Source organism: Rhea americana, unplaced genomic scaffold (genome assembly GCF_003343005.1).
Source record: "Rhea americana isolate MKP2758 unplaced genomic scaffold, rheAme1 scaffold_75, whole genome shotgun sequence".
NCBI classification, from domain to species: domain Eukaryota; kingdom Metazoa; phylum Chordata; class Aves; order Rheiformes; family Rheidae; genus Rhea; species Rhea americana.
In genome coordinates, this window is record NW_028186923.1 from 806,532 (window position 1) to 830,582 (window position 24,051).

At 45.9% G+C, this 24,051-nt stretch overlaps 1 protein-coding gene across 1 annotated transcript in view; it reads right to left on the reverse strand.

Annotated features, from left to right (window-relative positions):
- DCC (DCC netrin 1 receptor) overlaps window positions 1-24,051 on the reverse strand; it is a 547,514-nt gene that overhangs the window by 202,269 nt on the left and 321,194 nt on the right. The window contains exons 6-7 of the mRNA XM_085322164.1: window positions 15,852-16,006; window positions 13,638-13,758 (exon numbers count right to left, since the gene is read on the reverse strand). Of these exons, the coding sequence (XP_085178290.1) occupies window positions 13,638-13,758; window positions 15,852-16,006 (276 nt within the window). The remainder of the gene's footprint in view (window positions 1-13,637; window positions 13,759-15,851; window positions 16,007-24,051) is intronic.

A 24,051-nucleotide genomic window follows, 5' to 3' on the forward strand; every position in this document is an offset into this window, starting at 1 on the left:
CGCTGCGGGTCCCCRCGCAGGACCGGAGCTGCCGCCCGTACCCCCACCCCGAGGCTGCCCCCAGGACCTAACCCGACCGGCGGGGGTCTCCTCCCACGGGTCGCTCCCCACGCCAGCCGGGACGACAGGGCGCAGGAGCCGAGGGAGAAGTTTTGCTTCGCAAACTGCTCTCGGGCCGCGCTAACCCATCCGTCGCTTTTCTCCAGCCTGCGCTGATCGTGAACCAACACAGATGAAGCAAACAGGAGACGCTGCCTAAGCCGAACCCTCCCTAGAGGTGGAAAAAACTTCATATTTTTCTGACTTGTCTACAGATTTCAAACAAGGGACTGCTCTCTGCGCTCCAAAAGCAAGCCTTAATGGGATTTCAAGCATTGAAAGCCACAGAGCAACCATAAAATGCTGCAAATCAGAGTACCCTCCAAAAGCACACAAAGTTGCATATACCATATTAACTTATATGTGGCTTTATATTTCTGTAGAACAGCTCCGTTTAAAGTTGGCATCAACAAGCATGCCATCAACACTCCAGMAAAAAAGTCTTTGAATATTTTAGTCTAGCAGGTTATTTTTGCTTTCGGCTACAGTCAGTCATTTGCACACAAAGATGAACTTCGCAAAGCTGGATCAATAACACAGACTTGCAAAACCACATGTGGCAGAACATAATAAGCCAGATTTTCATCTCACACAYGGTAGCGGAAATCCAGCAGAGTTGCTCTAATTTTGAGAGACTTCACATCAGAATAATTCAAGTCAGAAATCAGATTARTTCTTACTAGCAGACTGGCCTTAATTTCTCACTGACTTTTAAGAAACATGTAGACTGAAGGGTACTGTAACTGTATTAAAAAAAAAATAGAAAAGAAAAGAAAAAAGGAGCTGGCTAAGTTTCTTTTTTCACAGATACCATTATACCATTTTGGTTTCCTCTCCCCCTCCTTCGGGGGATGTTAGCTCTGCCTATCCATCTGCCCCCATGCAGGTAATTATCCCAATGGAGTCCTAACAGATGCTTGTCAGAATCTGCTCTTAAAGACATTTAGTGATGGAGATGCCGTAACCTCTCAGACACAGCGTGCCGGAGTTTCATTACCCACGTTAATGTTTCATTATCTGCAGCATCAGAAAGGTTTAAGCTTTTTGGTATTTCCGTTATTTCTAACGGGGCTTTGCAGAACAAACGACATTCTGAATTTTTTTCTCTGCTACTTGTGCATTTGAAAACTGGTATCATGCATCTTCTCAGTCTTCTGGTTTTGTATCTGAACTAGATCACCCCACTTCTTTCAGCTGTTCCTCTCCAGGAACTCCTGATACCTGCTATGGCTTTCGCCTCTGGTCGCTTCAGCAAAGGGCTCAAAGCTGGAGATGGTCCTTCACACCGAGGCCTTGTGGTGCCAACTAGGGCAAACCGAGTGTTTCCTTCATCTTGCCAACTATGCTGCTTTTCAGACTGTAGTGTGGCTTCCCTTTTTTGCAGACCAAATGCTATTTTAAGGAGGACTCGTTGTAATTTATGAGTCTRGATATGTACTTTTATCTGGTCACAGATAATAGAAATTAACTCTGTTTGCTTTGTGTCGTAATCTGGCTTGAAAAACGGCGATCAGATTTGACCGTCGCACTATAGCAAAGGCTTTTCTTCATTTCACACGTTCGGGCTCCAGCAAGGCGAGGAACCCAGCGGGAGCCCTGGGAGATGCCCCGAACGCAGCACTGTCAAGGGCAAAGCACCTGGCTGGAATCTGTAGGATTAAACGCTGCCCTTAATTAAGTTATTTTATGTGTCTTTGCCTCAAGGTAACAGCTAATGCTTGGTCCACRTTCATTGCTTCCCATAAAGGAGAAAACGCAATTGCAGATTACCATCGGAGGCCAGGCAGGGTCGGCGCTGCTAACCCTCCCCGTGCTACCCAGTGCGTCACCTCGCGAAGCGTCCCGTTCCCCGCAACGCCCGCAGAGAGGCGAACGGGGCAGGCAGGCATCCTCARCGCCTTCTCGGGCTCTTCACCCAGCTCCTGCTTCTTCTGCAGGGCCCGCAGTTGTGACAAGTATTTCACAATTCTCATCCTGCGATTTCTTCCGTGCCATTAGATTACCARAATTACGTTTTATCCAAAACTATGCTGGTGTAAACGTTTTAATCAGCAGCAGCTAGAACAGTTGCTGCTACCTGGCGGATAGGCGCTAAGCTTCGGCCGGGAAAATCCCGCCAGCGGTTCCCGCAACGAAGCCGTTCACATCACTGAGCAGCTCAGAAAAGCACTCGACACCAAGTCACAAAACAACAGGGAAAAACCCCAACAACCTAAAAGCAGAAACAAACAAAAGTGAAACGAGGAACACCTRAGCTTCCCCTAACGCTGGCTGACGAAGGAATGAGCTGTTACGAGCTCTATGACCCTCGCTCTGCTCCTCCACGGCGGGCTCGCGGCGCTCCTCCAGAGAGACGCGKCCCCCCGGGGAAGCTGCCGTGAATCAGGAGCGCGCCCACCGAAGGCCGGCGTGCACCAGCCAAGACCTCCGCTTGCAGGAGAGTAACCCGATGCCCAGGCCTGCCGGGCAGCAGGCTCGCGCGCGCAGGCTGCAGCCGGGAGCTGCTCAGGGCCGGCCACACGGCCGCCTTTCCAGGCCCGGCTCGCGCGCGGGAAGCGGATCGGCAGGAGCCTTTCCGCCTGAGCCAAACCGCCGGGCCTTTCCGAGACTTCCCAGCGTTGCAAGGGCAGGCGCGGGAGGCAGGGGAACGACTCGGATCCCAGCTCCCGTGGCGTAAGCTCGGTGACTCCTGCAGATCTGCATCGGCAGTAGCGCAGCTGAAGTCGCAAGCAGGTACGTTTGCGGCGAACGTGACCATTAACGAACCACCTTCAACAGCCCGCCGTAAGAGACACGCTCCTCGCAGCAGCGTGACTAGGGCACAGCGTAAGCTCCCACCACTGATAACCCCTGTTCGAGCTGCCCGCACAAGGCAAAAGCCGGTTTCTATATATAAAGGGGCCAGCACATTTAATGTGGACAGCACCAGTTCTAGAGTATGTGCTGGAGGATAGCAAATGGTAACTTTTAATAGCTGTTCACCTTGGCCCTCTATTCCTTGGAGGACCAGGGTGTTTTCTGAGCAAATAATGGATATCACTGCCTTCAAGCCAGCCCTCCTCCTTCCAATCTTCCACTTCCAGGGAAAGGAACAGYGAGGCGAGAATGCTGCTGAATATAAATAGGAGTAAAGCACATTATAATTACAAATCTGGCTATCCGATGCACAGCTCTAAACCCTGAAATGATAGGCTGACACTGTCATCCCAAGCCAGACACCGATTACAATTACATCTCGCCGGGGCCACGGAGCCAGACAGGGGAAGGGCTGCGGGAAAGATGCACCTYTGCAGCTTGGATTCAGCGCCAAAACTTCCAAGAAATTTCACCCTGCAAATTATTAGCAAATCACTCAAGCTAAATAATTAATGCTTAAACAAGGTGCATTAAATTATTCCTAAGTGGTGGTGGGGAGAATGGGAGAAAGGAAGGGAGGGATAGAGGAGAAAAAGGGGGAGATAYGAGATGCCTGCTTCTTCCATCACTGAGACAGATAAGGTATTTGCATTTTTAGAAGAAATGTGCCTGATCCATCCCTCAGGAGCTTGCATGAGCCTTTTTTWTTATTATTATTACTCTCTCTTCCTACACATGTAAACAAACATACAGAGTGCTAACAGGTCTGATTCTACATCAGAACCAAAACAGAAAAAAATCACCACCACCAAGGTAGTGGGCTGTGTCAGGATACAAGAAAATAAGAGACTGCCTGCCCCTAAACTCTAAGCTGAGCTTGCACTGCAAAATCAGTTTGTGAGCTCATTACATAAATCCATATTAAASTATTTAGTCTATATTTAACACTATAACAAGGATAGTCTGGGTGAATTAAATGGATTTTATTTCCAGGTGGCAGAGTGCCAAACACTRCCCTTCTTAATTCTTTCCCAGATTCTAATTTTTTGTTACACTGAAAAATTACTTTTTGCACATAGGCAAGCAGACATCCACTCACAGGCACAAACACACGCACGCACAGGAATAAAAAAGCTGGCAGTCCTTAATCACTGGAGCCGTAGGTGCTGGCAAAATCAATGTATTCTAGTCCGCAGCACGATGCTGGCAGCACGTCTGGGTAGCTCATACTAATGCCTCTTGCATCCTCCTGTTGCAACAAAGCGCAACACCGATGCAGCTGGGGCCTCGACCGCTCGGGAGCAAACAGAGAGCGAAGACYGTCTAAAACACCCGAGCACACCGGTGCAAAGACTTATTTTCTCCTCTATCAGACCTATTATAGAAGACGCAGCAGGTCCGCGGCACACGGTGAACTTTGCAGTCGATCACATTTTAAGCAGCAAGCGCCCAGCGCCGTGCCGGGCGGCCTGCACCGAGCGCGCGGAGCGCTCCGCGGGGTGCCGGCACGCGGGCCGGGCGAGCGCGGGGCGCCGCGGAGAGCCCACCGCCTCGCCCCCGGAGAGCGCGACGCTGCGACCGGGCTGCAGACCCGCACGCTYCCCCCGGCCGGGCAGAACGCCCGCCGCGCTCTGCTCGGATACTTGKTTTGTTTTAAAATGGGTTTGTGGTTTTTGCCTAACGAAAAAAAATGTTTTTCACGGAAAAAGAAAGCATCTGRTTTCTACACAAGGTTTCTATTCTTCTTTTGAAAATCCAAGTAAAACAAATCCAGCAYCCAAAATAAAAAGCGGGTTTTGGTGGGCTTTTTTCTCAAAGATGAAAACGTCACACACAAAAACTGGAAAGCAGTGAAAACTGGTATTTTCTGTGGGAAATAAGACGCCGCCCGACGCGCTTTGATTAGCGGCCTCGCCTGGGAAGGAGCTCGGAGCGAGGCTTTGCTCTGCCGCACGCGCGGTCTCGGGCCGCGCTCCTCAAGGAGTAGAAAATGACTTAAGAGGCAGGTCAAGAACAGCAATCAGGTGGACAGCAACGCATGAAAAATTTTACTRCCGTATAAACCAAATAATATAAAAACTTCCAGAATAACTTCAAGACGCCGTAACTTTCAAAGTTTCGAGATCAGCGCAGTGACACAGCAAGCTTTGCTCTCCCTAAATCTTTCCGTCAGGGAGCAAAGATAGAAAGCGAACGTTTCCGACAAGCGCGCCCGCAGATTCATTTGCCGTTTCCCCATGAACTTGCTTCAAAACTYGCTCTCAGCAAACCCGCCTCCGGCGGCCACGGGCGGAACCGCAGCCGGGCCGCGGGCAGCCGCCGCCGCCGTCCTTCCTTTATCCTTTTCCCGCGTTCGGAAGACCACCGGCTATCRCTGACCTTCTCTGTATTGCTTAAGMCGCGTATGTTAACGCACCTAAGCGCTCCTTTAAGCTCTCATTATAGCCTTAAAATAAAACGAAGAAAAGGCTAGCATACCCTCATGGTCTACTCAGTTTGCTTGTATATAAAAAAMCCCACTTTTGTATATAGACCATGTGTCTCTTTTCCGCTTTATAAGCAYGCATTTCAGTCGCACGGATATACGGCTCTCTCTATATACACACGTATAGCGTCCTCCACGTTCACAGAACGGGCAGCAACGCAAGCCCATCGGCCCCGCGAGGGCACGGGGCAGCGCCGGGCCGACACGGCAGCGTCCTCCAGGAGCCGCACGCAGCTTCCCAACTTACCCGCCTCTACATCCTGTCCAGGCTTCTCCAGAACTTGGCTCGGCGCCTTTCAGGGGGTTTTTCTACAGCTCTTCACCAGCGTGTAATACGGTGCCTCGCTCTGAGCGGAAACGTAGAACGCAGAAGCGATGCCAAACCCGACCGGGCAGCTCTTGAGCGAGCCGCTCGAGGGGACACACACACCGGCTTCGCGTTCAACCGAGTCCTACAGGAGGAACGACGCTTTCAGGTACGCAGSTCCAGTCGTTCACAAAACAGCTGTTAAAAACAGGAAGTCTTTTCCAAGGTTAAAACAAAATTTAAAAAAAAAATCAAAGAAAAAGCAGCTCAGAACTTGCACTAAGAGTTCCTACACGAAACGGTGACACTAATTGCATTTAATTGTCTGCATCTAACTCACACCAGACTAGAAAGTACATCACTTCCCATATTCATAACACAGTCACTTCAGTGCTGCTGTTCTGACAAATTAAATTCTAACGGATCTTGAAGMRTTAGAACTAATTGTGCAATTATTCATTCTATCTTGTGATTATTCTGATGTTACCACGTAAAGTCAATATATAGTAAGTGATATTTTAATTAACGCCACTTTAAACCTAATTGTATTTCAGTTTCCCATGACTATTATTTATCAAAATCTGTCCTGTATTAATAAACATAAGATCATGGCAGGCTGGATTTTAAATGGTTAACAATACTAGAGAAGATTATAACAATATTAGAGAAGATTATTACCCTTCTTAGATTTTTTTTCAAATTATCCTAATCTATTTTCAAGTATATTTGTGTCCCTATTAGAATATGGACAATAACTCTTCCTCTCTTAGCTGCAATAGGTTTCACAGTATTTTCTACAAAATTATCTACTGTCTTTAGAGAACCTTTGTTTCTGAATCTCTCTTTAATTCTATGCTCAATTAAAAAYGATTCAGAAATGACAAATTGTTGTAAGTATCAAACCACCCCTTAGATGACTACCTTTAAGGTTTGGACCTTCCAGTCTGGCACTCAYGTGCTATACTGCTGAAGGCACTGGACCTTCCCAAGCACCTAAATTTGTCCCAGGAGATCTGGGGTCACCAAAGGGTCCATCTCCAGACACCCCARTCTGCACCCAAACCCTGAGAGCTCCCACTGGCTCCACACCTACACCCTGCATTTGCTGGCCATGGCCATGACACTCAACCACGTTAGCGATGGTGGGCTACAGTACAACACCAACTGCACAGCACAAGCCACAAAACCTCCTCCGCTCCCTCGTACAGGGCTGTCGCCCATTAGGAGCAATCAGCAGCACATGGGAGACCTCAGTTCAGATCCTCCCCATCTCAGATTTCAAGAGGCATGAACACACACCTCCGACTTGTACAGGCAGGACTACGAACACCAAACGCATTTTGGACTGCGCTCCCTCTCCTTCTCTCTCCTGTTGAAGCTGTCAGTAAAATTACACGTTAATTTTAGGTAAGACCTGGATCGCAGGCTTCTCAAGTGAGATGCTAAGGACCAGGCTGTAGAGCCTTTCTAACCTGTCTTATCTTACCTGGGTATTTCATACACAGCAACATAGTCTCAGCACTGCTGAGAAAAGTCTCACCTCTAGATTCCCAACATTTAGTTATCAGTAGMTCATTCAACACGATGAGAAAGATCCCTTCCTACTTACCTTCTTACAGAGCACAGTTACTGTTCTTTCTGTTAGTGTTTTAAGCAAGATCAAGTATCTCTAACGGCATCAGCCATGTTCAAAGTCTGCCATGAGGACAAACCTCCGTGATGCCTAGCTGCTCCCACCTGYGTGTTTCTGAGCGACTCAGGGCCTTTTGGTCCAAAGTGGAGGTGTCTCAATCCCAGAACTTGATCACAACTGATTTGAACTGTTCCCTTCAACTTTCACACATTYAGATTTATGCTAAAACCATCCCAGGCATCAAATAAACACTCCAAACACCATGCTAACCATCTGATRTCCACAGGAGGATTCTGGAAATGGTCTTTTTGGTAATTTGTCACAGTCCAAATTTTCCAGCAAGGCTCACTGAATCAAAGGAAGGCAGAAACAGAAAAAAACTCAGAAACTCAATTAATCCCTTTCCTATGCTCCCCAGCACATTTTAAAATATCCCTATTATTCCTAGCAGATGATTCCCTAAATTGTTCATAAATGCCTGCAAAAACAGAAGATCCAAAAATTTTCCAAGCTAATCAGCTAYCGTGCTTCTATCAGCCTTCTATCACCTCTGCTGTTTTGAGAATAGGCTTTATATACCAACTTTTTAAAACAGAAAAATATTCTGCTAATTTTGCATTTTTGCATAAGTCTGTTATAAATCCCCAGTAAGGTGTCATAATATTATGGCAAAGACCACCATAAAAGCATATAAACAAAATTTATTCTTAGCATTATCATGATTATTACTGCTTATATAGTGCAATAAATGCGAGCAGCATACTAGTTATGCATACCAAAATAAGGAAATAAAGTCTCTTGTTTCAACACAAAAGCACACGATAACACAGTTCTGGAGGTCGATCTTCTCCCCATCCACGGACGTCGTGTATTTTACTGCAGTTGGTTACTAGCTGTTGCCTCGCTTTGCCCTGAAGCACCTCTGGGCAGCCATCATCGGTGGCAGAGGTCCAGGCTTGATGACGATACGGCACATTTTTGGCACACGTGCTTCAGTCACATCGGCCCCGCTCTCCCTCATCGAGCGGCCGGTGCCGGGATCGCTGTGATTTACGCCGCATGCTTAAACAGCCCCTCAGAAAACAAATGAATTCCCACATCCCCACAAAACCGCTTTTCGCCGCGTTGCTATACACATAYAAACACACATATAGACACCCACGCGCATACGCATACTCCACTCGGACGTTTACGAGCGGGGTTTGAAACACTCCCTCCCCCCCTTCGCCTCCCCTCCGAGCCCGGCTGCAGGACGGGCTGCGCCCCGCCAAACTCGCTACTGCGAGCTCAGGGCACCGAGCCCCCGGCGAGACGCCGTGCCGCGTGCCACCAGCACGGCCTCCGCAGCCACGCGCTTGCCTCGCCGGCTTTCCGACTTTGCCGTACAGGACATTCTGCACCACTGCTTTTYCCAGGGTTTTACCATCCTAACTGGTCGTTCCAGTCCTCCAAGSACTAGAAAATTTGAGCTTTTTAATTTCAAAATTAGCTCAGCTTATAGAGATGAAATTAGGGCTTTTTTTGGTTTTGTTTTTTAAGTGAGGAAGATTTGCTGATAATAAAGGCAGGGGAAAACAGAAAGGTTTTAATAGAAATTCTGGGACAGAGAAAGGTTATTGAGAACAGCTTGAGTCAACCACTGTTTCGGAAAGTAATTCACAAGTTTCCCGATCTAAGTCTGGTTATGCAGACAAATGCAAAGCCTTTGCAAACACCTCGCACGTGCAAAAAYATTAGATTTGCTAGGTGCTAAGCCGAAAAGCTGCCATAAGGAGGAGTCACACAACTTGTAAGCAGAGGGATGCAAAAAGAAAGAAAACAACAAACCGAACCGAGCAAACAGCTGGTGACAAAACCAAGCACCCACGGGGCAGGGATGAGCCGAGCACCCGGCCCCTCGAGGGCTTCGCTTCTCCCCTGGCCCTCCCCGTGCAGCAGAGCCCCGGCCCCGGGGCCCCGCGCGCCTCCCGGGGTAGTTACGCTGCGGAGCAGCTGATTCTCCTTCCTGCTCCGCTGGCCACGTTGGCTACTGCTGCTGATGCCAAGAGCGCACAATGATTTACAGTATTTTTGTCAGCCTCTGGTAACGGCTATTTTCCTAAGCCAAAGATGTGTCTAGCAAGGAATTTGTTGCAGAAACATAGCTAATAATTATCCGCTGCATACGCCAGCCGATCACTTCAGGGCTGCCTTCACCCGTTTCTCTAGCGGGGCTTTCACACGGCAGAACCAAACAATCCCTCCAGCACCCAGTGCCACATCTGAAGGATGGATCAGAGAGGAACCACWGCCATAAAGCAAGTAACTGCTTAAATTCTTCGCAGGGAGGTTTCCCTCTGGGATATTCTTCACACCTGAAGTATGCATGTCCACCACTCACTAACACAGTGTTCTCTATTCATTCCCTAGGTGTGCAAATAACAGGTTTTACACAGTTATAAAAATAAGACAGTCATCTGAGATCTCTTTTACTTGCTTTTTCTTGCTGAGAATTTGCTTTCCGGTACGTTTGCTAGAAGCACATATTGTGGGCTTTATTCCAGGTACCTGCTTAAAATCACTGCAAGTTCCTCTAGCTGGTATACAGCCCATAGCGGTCACCTCCCTTTAGCGGAATTAGGATACACAAACCGAGGAAGCCAAGCAGTGAGGCAGCCTGAACAACCCAGGACGTTTGCAGTGAAAATGGGAGAATTGAATATCCTGACGTGTGGTTTACTGGTTTTTGTTCATTTTAAAGTAAATGCAAAGCATTTGAAGTCAGGCTTCTTTTCCTGTTATATACCTGCCAGCAGCCTCTTCCCTAGACGGTAGCAGTAAAGTTGATAATGGGAAAGAAATGGAGAAGAGAAAGAAATAACCCCAAAACGTCTTTTCCCCAAGTGTTCTGGAATCCACAAATACACACTAATTTGTCGACTAATGCATATACTATAGACCAACTACCATCACTTACTTCTTCTAGGTCATAATGTATCACTAAATGCAACGCCTCTCCAGCCGTAAACTCAGTTAAAAAAGGACAGAAATTTTATAGTTCTCAGAGAACTCACTGTTTTTTTATAGTCTAAGCAACGCATACCGAAATAGGTGCCAGCATCCTATAACCACATCTGGAATACTAAAAGTGGAGGCTATTATCCACCCGAACTCCGAGCCCATTTGCCTTTCACTTCTCATTTCAGTACTGGCTAATCCCAATTTAGCATCACATTGCTTACAAGCGTCTGCTTGATGGGTCTCAAGCTGATCTTATTTACATTTGCTTCAAGGCCAGCTTGCGTGTTGCTACTGCAGRTTCCCCAGTTAATGGTGGTCAGAAGTGGGTAGGAATCCGCATGTTTGCGCAATGTCAGCAGCAGTATGAGCGATCGGACTGATTAGACCCTTCTCCCCGAGTAAAATTTGTAATGTCCTCTAACACAAAACATGCATGATGCATTTAGCCCATGGCATGGTCAAAGTTATTTGCGATAAATAAAAGCAGAAATGATCCATGATTTTACGGATCAAAAAAAATTGGCTATTCTACCCCAATGTTGCCTTAGGGTATAAATCTCTGTTAGTGTAAAATCATTTATAGTTTACGTAAAGGGTTTATTTGACTTACGTTASCTCTGTATCATATTTTGGTTTATGCTTCCTCTTAGTGTTTCCCCAAAGCGATGGTCGCTCTCCATAAATGAGCACACTGACACGCTCTCGGGAAGAGCCACCGAAGCCCGGAGCTCTGCGAGGGGCTGCCACAGCCGGGAGCAGCCTGTCCGCRGCCGGGCTCAGCCGGGCACCACAGGGCTCTCGCTTGGCACTGGCCGCTGCCGAGCGCGTCCCAACCAAACCTAAATGCTGAGGGCTACGGTCCTCCCACGACGGTCGGTGCCAGCGCTTAATCTGTATTTATATGTGGCTCCCCTACCATCCGTGCAGGCTGCCCCTACTGTCTCGGATTAACTGGAGTGGCGTTGTTTTGAAGATAAGATAAAATAGCCAGAAAAAAGTAAACCATCACTTAAAAGGGGAAAAGGAGACAGTTTACAATGGTGCCCTGTAGCTCTTTAGGGTATTCTCTTCATTTTCTTGTATTTTGATTTTAATCCAATGCCAAACGTAATAAAAAACCAAACAAAGAGTCAAATGTACTGACAGCACTTCACTAGCAATGAATAGGTGGGAGCACTGATSAGTTATGCAGATTCTTCGAGGATCATCCTAGCACTGGATTAAACTCCACTACAGTACGTTCCTGCAGATGTTCGCACATGTAAATGTAATCTGAGCTGAATGTCAGATTCAGCTTAAAAGAAAACAAATGAAAAACAAATGCGCATCTCTCCAGGGTGAGATCTGAAATGCAGCAGGTTGTTTTTGAGATGAACAATGTCCCTCTGATCCCAGCTGACCTTCCGCAGTATCACACAGATATTTCTTCCACCAGTGAAATCTACTTTCTAAGTGCCTTCTTATTTTCACATTTGTCCCCAAGGAAAGATAACCTCATCATCACCTCTGGTGACTGCATGGAGCAAAGAGGAAGCACTCAGCCGGCAGACCCTGCATTGCACCAGATGCAGGACAAGTATGAAAGTGGAAATCTAAATAGGAGCCTCTTGATCCTGACAYGCATCCATCACGCTCAGTTAGCCTGTGAGCCCGACAGAGCAGGGCCAGGAGGGAGCACAGGCTGAGGTGGCACATCAGCAGCAGGAGGATAAAATAACGACTCTCCAGACACTAGGTTTATTCTCTAGTTGCTGCACATGTTTCCCAGTAAGCTGTACAGTTTCACAGCTGCACAGTGTCTGCATCCCGGGTGTCTAGAGCTGCGAGGTCTCTGCTGTGGGAGCTGCTTTCAGGCAATGGAAAGAAAAGAAAGGCTTATAAAGGGGATGCTGGACCACAGGGGAGAAGGAGCAAGAGCAAGAGTGTGCAAAATCCAAGTTCAGCCATTCATTTGGGACCAAAGTAGAAAACAGAGGGTTTAGTCAGGTTCCTACCATTTACTTTATGTATGGTAAATGCATGGGGGGGACTTTGCAAACTGAGGGTTTAACACTTTCAGCAATGATTTCTCAGTACTTCTGTCTATCAGATGATCTTGGCTAAGCCCATGTGGTGCTGCTGCTTCCCTCTGTACTGCATGTAATCGGTCTGTACAATGGTGCTTATAACACAAAAGCTGGCAGGACTGAACATAAAGAGATTTCAGCCAGCATTTCTGCTCATTGCTCGAACAGGAATAAAAAAGAGTCAGTCTACTACAGCTGATATGAATGTGGGCTATAGCCCATACTCTTCCTCTTTTTTTCCCCAGAAGGAAAGTGTTTCATCAAAGCTTTAGAATTTCATACTGATGTCATGTGCAAACTTTTCAAAGGATTTCCCAAAGAGATTCTGTGGTGTGTGCTACCAAGCTGGTTAATTGATCACAGTGGGGCCATCTGGATTAAGTGTTTGTGGGTTTCTGAGAATCAGCTCTTCCCAGTCCAGTTCAGAGAATGAACATTGCTTCTGCTCATTTGCTTGTTCTCAGTTCACTGAYATAATCCATGAGAAGTAGCAAGTGTAACCTGTAGCCCAAGACAGGTCAGCATTAATCATCTAAAACCCAGAAACTTTATGAAAGGATTTTATCCATGTTCTATGTAACGTCTTGATTAAGATGAAGATCTCCTTCTGTTAGTTTAAAATCCCCCAAAGCAGCAAACCAAAACAGAGTGCAGTCCACAAAATCAAACACCTATTAACTTCAGACCAAAAGAAGAATGCAGAGTAGACACAAACCTTGCAATCCCAAAGCTAGGCTGTACTTCAGATCCCACTGCCGAAGTGCTTGTTTCCCTCCTCCCTTCCTCCCCAAGAGAAATATTCTAAAACAACCTAACAAGGAATTACATATGATCTAATCCCTCCTGCTTCTGGACTATCTCCTTCCATCACCTCACTCATTGATGATCATCATCTTGTATTTCAGCAAGATAAAGCCCACTGACAGAAGGCAAGACACCACCATTGGCTTTTCACACAGGTTTTAGCTGGCCTCCAGAGTCATTTCTAGGACAAGCCATCATCTGTAACAGCCTCAGTGAACAGAATGCCTCAAACTGAGTGTCTGATAGCTTGGACAGTTAACACACTTTTAACTACAGCTAGCCAGCTGGATAAACGATAGGGAGTAAAGAATAGTAGCTACCCACTAGGGATTTTTGTGTTAATGGTATTAATTACATCTACAACTGTGTGTGTCCTTTGCATCTTACCGGGCTCCGGGATGATTAGTTGTGCACTGGTCTGTGCGTTTCCAGCATCATTTTCAGCTACACACTGATAAAAACCTTCATCTGACTTTACCAAGCCCAGAATTCGCAAGTTGCTGCCACCCTAGAGAGAAAGCAAAAGAGAAAGAAAGGAAGTGGAAAGAATTAATTAGACAATATCATCCAAACAAATGCAGGCTATAAGACTTTTACACGATAGCTAATGTGTGAAGCAAGGTACTATGGATGTAGTCTCAACTCGTGCAGCCCTGCTCCTTGGAGGCCTGCAATAATAAGCACCTTCATTAGGAATCCATTGACACATGTGCTGTCTCTGCACGTTCCCCGCTAAGGAAGGTGCATGTCATGAATTCCCGTTGTCACACTGGGTCAACCCAACACCCTTCTCCAGAGGTAAGCTCCAAATGACAGCCATCACTTGCGTGGTGCTCCGTTGTCTTGTTTTGGCTYTTTGCTGCAGGGAAGATTTAAAATAGCTTCCAATGCTGATGTGGTTTCAACAAATAATATTTTGAAGGTCAGATCCTTCTTATAGCCTGAGGCCTGGAGATCCTCCAGAAAAGGTCACTCAGCGCTTACTCCATTTGAGACACATTTAACTTTTGCCTTCTGTTAGTACAAGCAGAAAACAATTACGTTGAGTTAAAAAACTCTGAGTGAGGAGTATGCTCTAGATGGACTGTATCTTCAGTAAAYACAAAATTTTAAAGTGAAATAATTTTCAGCTACTGCCACTACACAACCAAGACAGCAATAGACCTTTCCACTCTTTGGACACTTAATACTTCTGGCTGTTTTCTAATACKCAATGATGTATAAAAAAGGTTGAACTTGCTATTCTGTAGGGCAGAGAAATTCCATTATGTGTGAAAAACACATAAGAATGAACCTTATTATTGATAGATAATTAAAATTGGAGAGAAGGTGGGAGATCAAAAAGCACTGAACAGGCACATCTCTGAAAAAGCCCTATCTCATGGCCTGTGGACATCTTCACCCTGTGTTTGCTGAGATTTTCACCAACACCTCAGCTTGCTTACAACAGCTGCTGCCTTTGGGAGAGGACAGCTAGATCAGTGCTTGGGGAAAACTCACTAAGTTCTCAGCCTCACTGCCTATATAATAAGGGTATTTGAACTAAAAGAGGTTGGAGACCTGTGGAGGGATGTTATTTTGTGTACTGTGCCCAATAATTTTCTTGGAAAAGTCGTAATTATATCAAATGACCATTATCATTATTAGAACACTGTGATTCACAAAAAAACAACCTAAGAAATAATTCCTCTTGTCCCTGAAGCAATATAAAATATTTCCTCTAACAAATCTGAAACACAATACAAACAATACAATACATATGGAGGGTTGTCAGATGAGAATTATGCTCACAGTAAAAAGCTTCAGTTTTATTTTTAATACCTGAGACTCTAAACAAATGTTGACAGGATAGGAAGATGCTGAGAAAATGAAAGAACTGCCCAATTAGGTGAATTGTGCATAGCGCTTCTCAGCTCCCGTTTAAGACCATCACTCCTTTCACTAACAGAGACCGAAAACGTGCCCTACGGTGCACCCTGAATACGCTGGAGGCTCTGCTGCWTGCCCTGTTTTGCCCTGGTGCTACTTTATCCTTTCTTTATCAAGGGCATCCTCCTCCTGCTCTCACAGCTCTGTGGAGCACCAGTAACACGTTTTCTCTAATCCTTGCTCRACTACTTTGAAGTTTCAAACATTTGTATTTAAAAGGAGACACTAAGAAGATTTGTCTTTATCAATAAGCCAAGGCATTACACTCTTCCTCCTCCTGCACATTTGCTTTGTTTGCCACTCTTAATCTGCTGTCCCAGAGTACAAAATTTTTTGGAAAGAAGATGTATTATTTCTGTTCACAAAGAACAGTGGTGAAGAGGGGAGCCATTAAAATGTAGTAATCAATATTATGAATAACTTAAAGCATTTCCTAAATCTTTATCTCCCCTTGGAAAGAAACCGTTCATATCTCACTAAATCTAGGYGACAACATCAGCAGACTTGACATAATCTCAAGGAAATAGTCCTTATTTGCATTAGGAGATAGCTGATTTGCTTTCTTCAGGAAAACTGGCAAGTTTATGAACGCTGTGAGTGGATCAAATATGAAAATACATTTCAAAATCCACAAAAACATAAATTTATAATGAGCAAAGGCTGGATAATTACCACTATCTGAAAATAGTCACTAGGAATGACCACTTCGCCGTTCTTGATCCATTCCACCGTAGGAGCAGGTTTGCCAGATACGGCGCATTCAAACTCAATGTCCATACTCTCGTAGGCATAAAGATTTGAAGGGCGAATTAAAAACCATGGTGGAACTGCAAAAGATAGAGAAAAATGAAAGAGGCAATGATTGGAAGTAAATAAATCCTTAGAAAGTAAATAATTTCAGTAAGTCTGAAAGATATTAGACACAAATAGAAAACATCTGTAATTCAAATTACTCTCTTCAACCCTGAGTTCTCTGAAAAGTAAATACTAGGGAAAATATTTATTCTAGAGAATACACTTAAACAGTTGCTATTAAGATTTGTTGCCATTTTTTTGCAAAAGAAAGAATTAAACCTTCAATTTAGAAAACATGTAAGATTTACATGGAACAAAAGGTAGATAATACGCTCCCAAAGTGCACTGGGTAATCAAATCTCATTCATCTCAAAGAATCAGATGCCAACTGCAAGCAGAAGAAGGAGCCGTAAGTCAGCACAGGGAAAGACAGGCCCAGGTATGAGACAAGTGCACTGACAAACGACAAGGAATTTAAAGTATTTAGAGACATTTTCACATAATCAAGAGGTTCAGACTGAATTGATAGCAGATGAAGGGATAATCAATAAGCAAGAAATCTGTCCCCGGTGATTGGAAGAAGAAAAAGGTTGAATTATCTCTGCTGAGGATGATTTCTTATTAAGCTAGCAATTATCTGTTGCCTTGTATCGTTATAATATATTCACAGTTTTGCAGTTTGCTATAYGATATGCTAATTTAATTTAATTTCATCATTACCATAATACTGGTATGATGGAAATTAGCAATTTAAGAAAAACTGCTAATAACATCACATTTCTAATGTGCCCCCCCATCACAGTAAAAACACATGCAAAACCCAACAATCCCTATACATCCCATCAGCTTTCAGAGGGGAACAATGCTTCCTATTTTGAATATTCATAGTTGCCAAGAAGCCAGAATAGATTAATTTCTAAGTACCATCTATGACTGATCATTTCAGACAGAAAATCCAATTGTATTTCTTGAGCCATCACTCCTGATGTCTGATTATAATATTTATAAAGCCATAATATTAAAAAGCCCCTCTAAATTAAAAGAAGGTGAAGATTATAAAAATCAATTGCTCAGAAGCTAAGAAACGTTAGACTCGAGGCTGCCCTCGCATCTCTAATTCGGACCCCAGGTTTGCACGGATTATGGCTCAATCTTCAATTACGGGATCAAATTTCATTTCTTCCACGACCTCGATCACCACCACCGTGGACCGTGCGCGCTGGAAGAGCACTACTCAGGACTGGATTTCATGCTTGCTGTTTAGTACGTGGCTTCATGGCTTCCTCCGTATTTTTCAAACTTCTCCCTGCAGAAAGATCGCTCAGTTCCCCAGTGGGGTTCCCTCTGGCTCATACCCCTGTAATACCTGCAGAGTCCATAAGCTCTTCCCCCTCCCCAAGCTCTCCCGGACAGTAAGAGGCACTGCRAGCCCAACTCGGCAGGTCCGGAGATGAAACCCAACCTAATTCTGAAAGGGCAGGAGTTCTCCCTTAATTTTCCTGTCCAGCCAGGTATGAGTTAGACCAGTCTCCACCAGAGAGCCTCCAACAAAACGATGCTCTCCATTGCTGTGCAACTGCTCTGCACTTCTGCACATCAGAGCAGAGAGCCACACCAGGCATGCAGCAAATGAGCACGGTGCTAATTACCTGCCAAAGCAGTGTCTGTAGCAACACTACAGCAAACAGACAAAATCTCATTCTTCGGGGCTCCGTTTAACTATCTTAACCACAAAACTCTCTTTTCTGCCTGCAACCACTCGCCTTGCTCACAATACAGTTTCCAACTTTGCAAAAAAGGATGGCTGGGCCCTAGCAATGTTTGTCTCCTTAATTAGGCACCCTGATTAATCCGCTGAGCGCTCTCCAAGCTGGCGTGCAGCATGAGGTGGAAGTTCTCTGGAGGAAATGTGATGGGTTTATTTAAAAGCTGTACCTAACGCATGCAAAAACAGTGATCGAAATAACACTGCAGAATTTTTGTCAACATTTGCTTGCTTTCAGTAATTGCTTTCACAATATTAACACTCTCCATTTAGTAATTTTATGAAGAACAACTTCCCACTTCCCTCCTCTCCCCAACTCTGCTGATGGAGTTGGCGTCTACACAGGTCTTCACCCACAGCCACGTTCATCACCACTGCTGCAGGAATTCAGAGAAGAGGTGATAGGCACCCGACAAGCAGAAATCCAATGTTTTGGGGCTTGGTTGCAGCACTATTTTGCTGGCAACAAAACCAGGAGAGACTCTAACTCCCGAGCTATGCTYCCTTTTCTGAGTCAAGTTATCCCTACTCAAACAAGCTTCTGCCCCAAGCCCCTCCAGCACTGTGCTCATTCCCAACCTTTCCTTTCTCTCTGTCAGTTCAGTTTCTTATTTTCCAATCGTTTAATAATTTGGGATACCTAAAAGCTCCAGATCAAGTCCAGGTCAAATGCACGCAAACTAGAAGGGACAACTAAGGTAGCTGCCCAATTCCCTCCTGCAAAAGCTGACGCAGACGCAYGCACTCAGGCAAGAAACGCGGCAACCGGGCGCTTTCGGCTGTCAGTCGGGACAGCCGGGCACCTGCCGCAGAAATGCAAGAGCCTGAGMGCTTCAACCGCTGCTGAACTACTGGAGGGACACCCCAAAACTCTGCAGGTGATTCTTCAAAATAAAATACCGCTCATAAGCGAACACAGGTAACTAAGATTCTGCTCAAGACCTGTTTAAGGAAAAGCACCAACCACCACATYAGATGTACACAAAAAGAGACAATTTACTGGGTAGAGTTATGAACACTCAGCATTAAGTATGAATCAAGGAAAGAGGAGAAGCAAGCTGCGCAAGAGCTGAAGAAAAAAAAAAAGCAGAAGGAACTGTATTCATAKGTTAACATTTAACAGGGATTTTTTTAATACTAAAGCCTTACTACAACACATTCAGTAAACTTGCATAGAAACAGGATCTACATAGTTTACAGACCATATAGACCATATTTCAGAATTCCAGCAAAACCAGGAACTACTTCATCTCCATTAGCATACTAATTACGATGTCACCGGAAGCCCGCAATTAGTTTATAGACTTGTAATCTGCAGATTTTTGCCTGCTGTGGTTTATGACACCCATCTTCAGGGACTCTGACCCCGCCAGGCCTGACACCATTCGTTCCCTCGCAGGGAAGGGGGCTCCTGTTGCTCCTCTCCCCCATCTCTCTCCTTTTTTGTTGCTGGAGTTTTTCTAGACTGGAAGGATTTTATTTACATGCACATCTTGACAGCAATGAATTCAATACAAGATGGGTGCTGGCAAGGAAGCTGTCAGGACACCTGGGCTAYGCGGGGCACCACCTTCTCAGCTGAAAGCAAGGAAAGGAGAGGACCAGTTCCACCAGCAGTAAAGATGTTCCAAGAGAGTATTTATCGCTCCAGTGAGCGCAACGCGTTTACCAAGACACGCTTCCTCCAAGCAGCAGAGTTACACTATTGCACGTGCACTTTTTCATGCAAGGAAGGAACTGCAGTGCAGCTACCACGGTTTCACCGGAGGAGCTGGCAGCAATTTTGAGCGAGGGACTGGGAGAGGATCAGTACCAGGTTTGCACCCCGTGACACCCCTCTCGCCTCGTTCCCTGGCGCCCCTCAGAAACGGCACAGCCCGTATCGACGCTTGCTTTCTTTCCGATTTCCCTTCAGGATACAAGTCTGTGCGCTGACTGTCACTCCAAGCAGACGTGTTTCACAACTCCTGGCCGCTCGCACAAACGCCTTTCCTACCGCGTCGCACGTGTGCCCTCTCTTTGCGTTACGGGCGCCGTTAGCACGAGCGGGTTTTGCACCATTGCTTCGGTGCCAGCTGTACACGATTCAACACAAGGAGACACTACAAACAGCGGCAGCGCAACACCCTGAGGCAGACAGATGCAACGCTTGTAGGCTAGAAATGTGCATGCGTGTGTGTGTATATATATGTATATATATATAAAAAAAAGACAAACACTATAAATACACATTCAATAAATATTTTATATATCAATAAATGTCGAGCACTGCCATATTTGCCCTGTGCATGGTTTTTCAGTGCTGAATATTTTAAAGATACGCATATGTGAACCAGGTTGGCAAGAAGAGTTGTAAAGAAAACAAAAATACAGGCTGTTTCCATGCATACTTTTCTTTCTAGTTATACTACAGCGATAAAAAAAGAAAGTTTGAACAAACCCTAGACTTTTCCCCAAAAGCCTTAYTTCACAGAAATACGTTTTTCCCCAAAGGCTGCTATAACGTGGTGGAAAGCGGGAGGCGACGGCGGTCTCCCCAAGCAGAGCCTCGCGCTGCTCCACGCTCACATCGCACTGTGTCCCGCTCAAGGCAAAAGCTGGAAAATTCTGTCTTCACACAAAAATAATTTACAGGAGCAAAGCAAAAGGTGATGTTTTTGTTCCATGTCAGAATGAAAACACTTCCCAGAACACTGCTTACTCTGTCCTATCTAAATGCCCCTATCAGAGACCAAAGACATTTTACACTGGATAATGTATCACTCTAGGTGACCCTGCTYGAGCAGGGGRTTGGACTAGATGATCTCCAGAGGCCCCTTCCAACCTCAACCCTTCTATGATTCTGTGAAAAAGAAGAGAGGAAAAACCTGAAAGGTTAAAGGAGATGCATAAAAGAAAATTTCCATCGGACCACGTGTTTAATAGACCCCTGCCAGCCAGTGGTATCAAACACCCCACAGAACATCTTTGGGCAAAGGACGAGGGTAGAACAGCGTGGAACCCAGTTCGCTGGTGTAAATGGCAGGCCTTAAACACAGGGCCACAGCAGGCTGCGTTTACTACAAAAAGCACCTGGGAGATGTTGTAAGGAGACTGCAAAAGAGGCTTAGGGCTAACCAAGCACCCACCAACCAAAGTGACCAGCTGAGAGCACCGTGATGACCTCCCTACTTCTAGAAATCCCTTTTACGAGACAACACCTGATCCTGCAACAACCAGAAACAACTTTAACTCAGAGAAATGTCCATAGTTGCTAATGCAAAGTGCCTCCTCTTGGCAGCTCCGAACGAGGAACGCAGTGCGGCCAGCCAAGCACAGTGACGGCTGCTGGTGAGCACCACGGGGAGCCTTCCAATACCATGGAGCTCCACGGTGGTTGTGGCAGCTCATACAGCCAAACCCTTATAAAAAAAAACCCCATCCCTTGTACTGTTCATCACTAGCTTGCACAAACCAGGACTGTAAAATAAAGCTACTTAAAGTGAACATGCCAAGTTCTGTCTGTCTCAAGGGCGGTCAGTGTGGTCTAACTCAAAGCCAGTCAAGTTCTTCTAGATCTACAAATGACAGGTGAATTCCATCTTTTATATATATATATATATATATATATATATATGTTATATATTTGTACTTATTACTCTTCCCTGCTATATGCAGTAGTTCAGAGGACTGTGTTTTATTGCAATAGGCAAGACCTTCCCAGGATGTTACAAGGCAGGTACCAGTGACTCCAGAAGCATATGAGTCAAGAAGAAATAAGGCCCCACCAAAGTTTCTTCAAAACCGGTAGATTAAAATTGCTCTCTCGCTATCCCTTATCACAGCTGCGTACCCTTGCCTTGCTCTAAACTCTACACCCAACCATCAGACAGRTGACATGCGCTCGATGTATCTCCCTTCAGACTAGCCTTGAAGAAGTAAGAGAGAAATGATGCTGTTACTCTATGTAAAACGTCATTCTTCACCTAAATAAAGGTATTGCTTGTCTTATTTAATGATATACATTATTTTTGCGCTTCTTGAGTTCTCAACATGAAGGTCGGCTTACATCATGACTGCTCCCCMCCACCACCAAAGTCACAACAGCAGCAGTTCACAGTTCCCCAGGAAAAAAAGAACTGAGCTATCAAAAACACAAACGACCCAATGTTGCAGACCTGCGTGAAAAAGAGATGGCGCTTCCACAGCTGTCCCCGGCTTCAAGCACACCTATTCAGGAACCAGGAACACAACCACCCTGAGAGCTGAGCAGAGACCCTGCTGCCTGGCTGGCAAGAAAAGGAAAAGAAAGTAGAAGAAAACTTTATCCCTTGTTTCCCCACGGCCACTTCTTGTTTAATACTCAGAGAACCGTCAGGTTAAGCCAATTGAAAGGCTGCTCATCTTTTCCACTCTCATACTACATAAATGAAAAAGTAATTTAATGAAGTGATTTTATTTTTATTGGCTACATTACCAAACATACCTCTATTAACGAGTGCACTGATGACACTTAGGAAAAACACAATTTCAGTTTATAAATGATTAAGAAGATTCTTCATCATCGCATCCAGAAAGCTCGCATCGTACACGTGACCCTACTGCGTCTAGCATCCGGACAGCTGCTACGGTGAAGAGCAGAGCCTGCTGATGCTACTGCCTCTGAAGGTGGAAACACCTCCGGCGTCCTGCGATGACACTCGCCTCAATGCAGAGGAAAAGGCGATGCTTTACGGAACGAAAACAAACCAAGGTCCCTGCGTCAGTACCAAACAAAGCTATCCTACGAAAACTCGGAAGGGAGAAAAACCTCCAAAAGGAGGCAGGGCAGTAGCAAAGGACAGGGCTGCGGCACGACTGCACCTCAGCAGCAAGCGGATTCGGACAGACTGCTAAGAAAACTGGCCTCTCCTAGCAACTCATACCAAGAATCATTTCAACTCATACTTCGGGAATCAAGCAGAAAACACCTGCCACAAAACACCACTTCCTCACAGACACTGCAACTTTTGTCTTTTTTATTTTTTTTCCCTTGAAGAATTAATTTAGAAAACTAACATCACGGACATAAGCTGCACATGGCAATAAAATCCCCTCCCGGTTTTTAGGGGGGAGTTTGCATCGTGCMCGCGTGGCAGCGGGCGCAGCAGCGCTTCCTCCCCGGCGCCTAGGCGAAGGCACCTTAGCACAGCGCCACTTTCCAAGCTTGTGTGACAGTAAACACTACACGCATGTATCAGCCTCCAAGCTTCTGTGAAATAGYCCCTGTATAATTTCTATCAACTATCTTCAATAAAACATAACGCCCTTGCAGCCCACCGCATCCCAGCGAGAGCGCAGGACGCGCTACGGCAGCGGCAGCCTGGCCTTCGCCGAAAATTTCGCAAATAAATCCGAAGCGTGTTCTTTCCAAGGGGAGCATAATACCGAAACGCTCGYTTATCCGTAATATTCTGGAGGCCTGTTGCAGAAGGCAGGTTTTTGTTTCACYGGTAGAGAAGTCAGGCACGGAGGGAGGGTGTTCACCCACTAAAGCATCGGTCCGYGTACGATCACTAGGTGAGACCCAAAACAAAAACGAAGTGAGATGGTGGGAACGGGGCGTTCATCAATGCTCCTTCCAGGCAACGCACAGGCTAGCGAGCAGAAACTCCGGTCGCAGGTACCTGTCAGTCTGTAACCACGCGAAGGTTTCGCTTCGTGGCTGCCTTCAGGGCTTGCCGCGGACGGCAGCTGTAGGCCACGTCGCCGGTGCGCGGGAACGGACGAGCGGCTCCGAGCCGCCGCCTGGGTCAGGCTCCCTGAAGGGGCCTTAGGGCCATCTCCACGAGCTCTGCCTGAGCGGCATCGCGGAGCAGCCTTGCTGAAGGCTAACAGGATGCCGGCAATTACCTGAATTTTGAGCAAATAACACGAAAGAAAAAACTACCTCATAAGAAAACTGCAGAAAGAGCTGGATTATCTCTAGGATTTTCTTTTTCTTTTTTAAATACGTATTTTGCCCAGGTATCTGAGGATAGCCCAAACGGACATTAAACTAACGGCAACATAAAACTGAAACAGATTGTGAGGTCTTCGAAAGTGTATTTTTCTCCCCTGCCTAAGAGCTCAGGGGTTTGGGAACGCTTTCCTCTTCTTCTGCGCTCTCGTCCTTCAGCTAAGCAYCAAGGCAAGGCTCTCAATTAATTGCACAGAAATACTTACAAGCACCAGCCATCATCTGATAGAAACAAACAGCGCAAAACGCCAAAACGCGAGCGCACCCGGAAAGGCCTGCAGGAAGGGGGCAACCCCGCACCTCTGCGGCTCGGCTTCAGGGAGGCACCTGCCCGG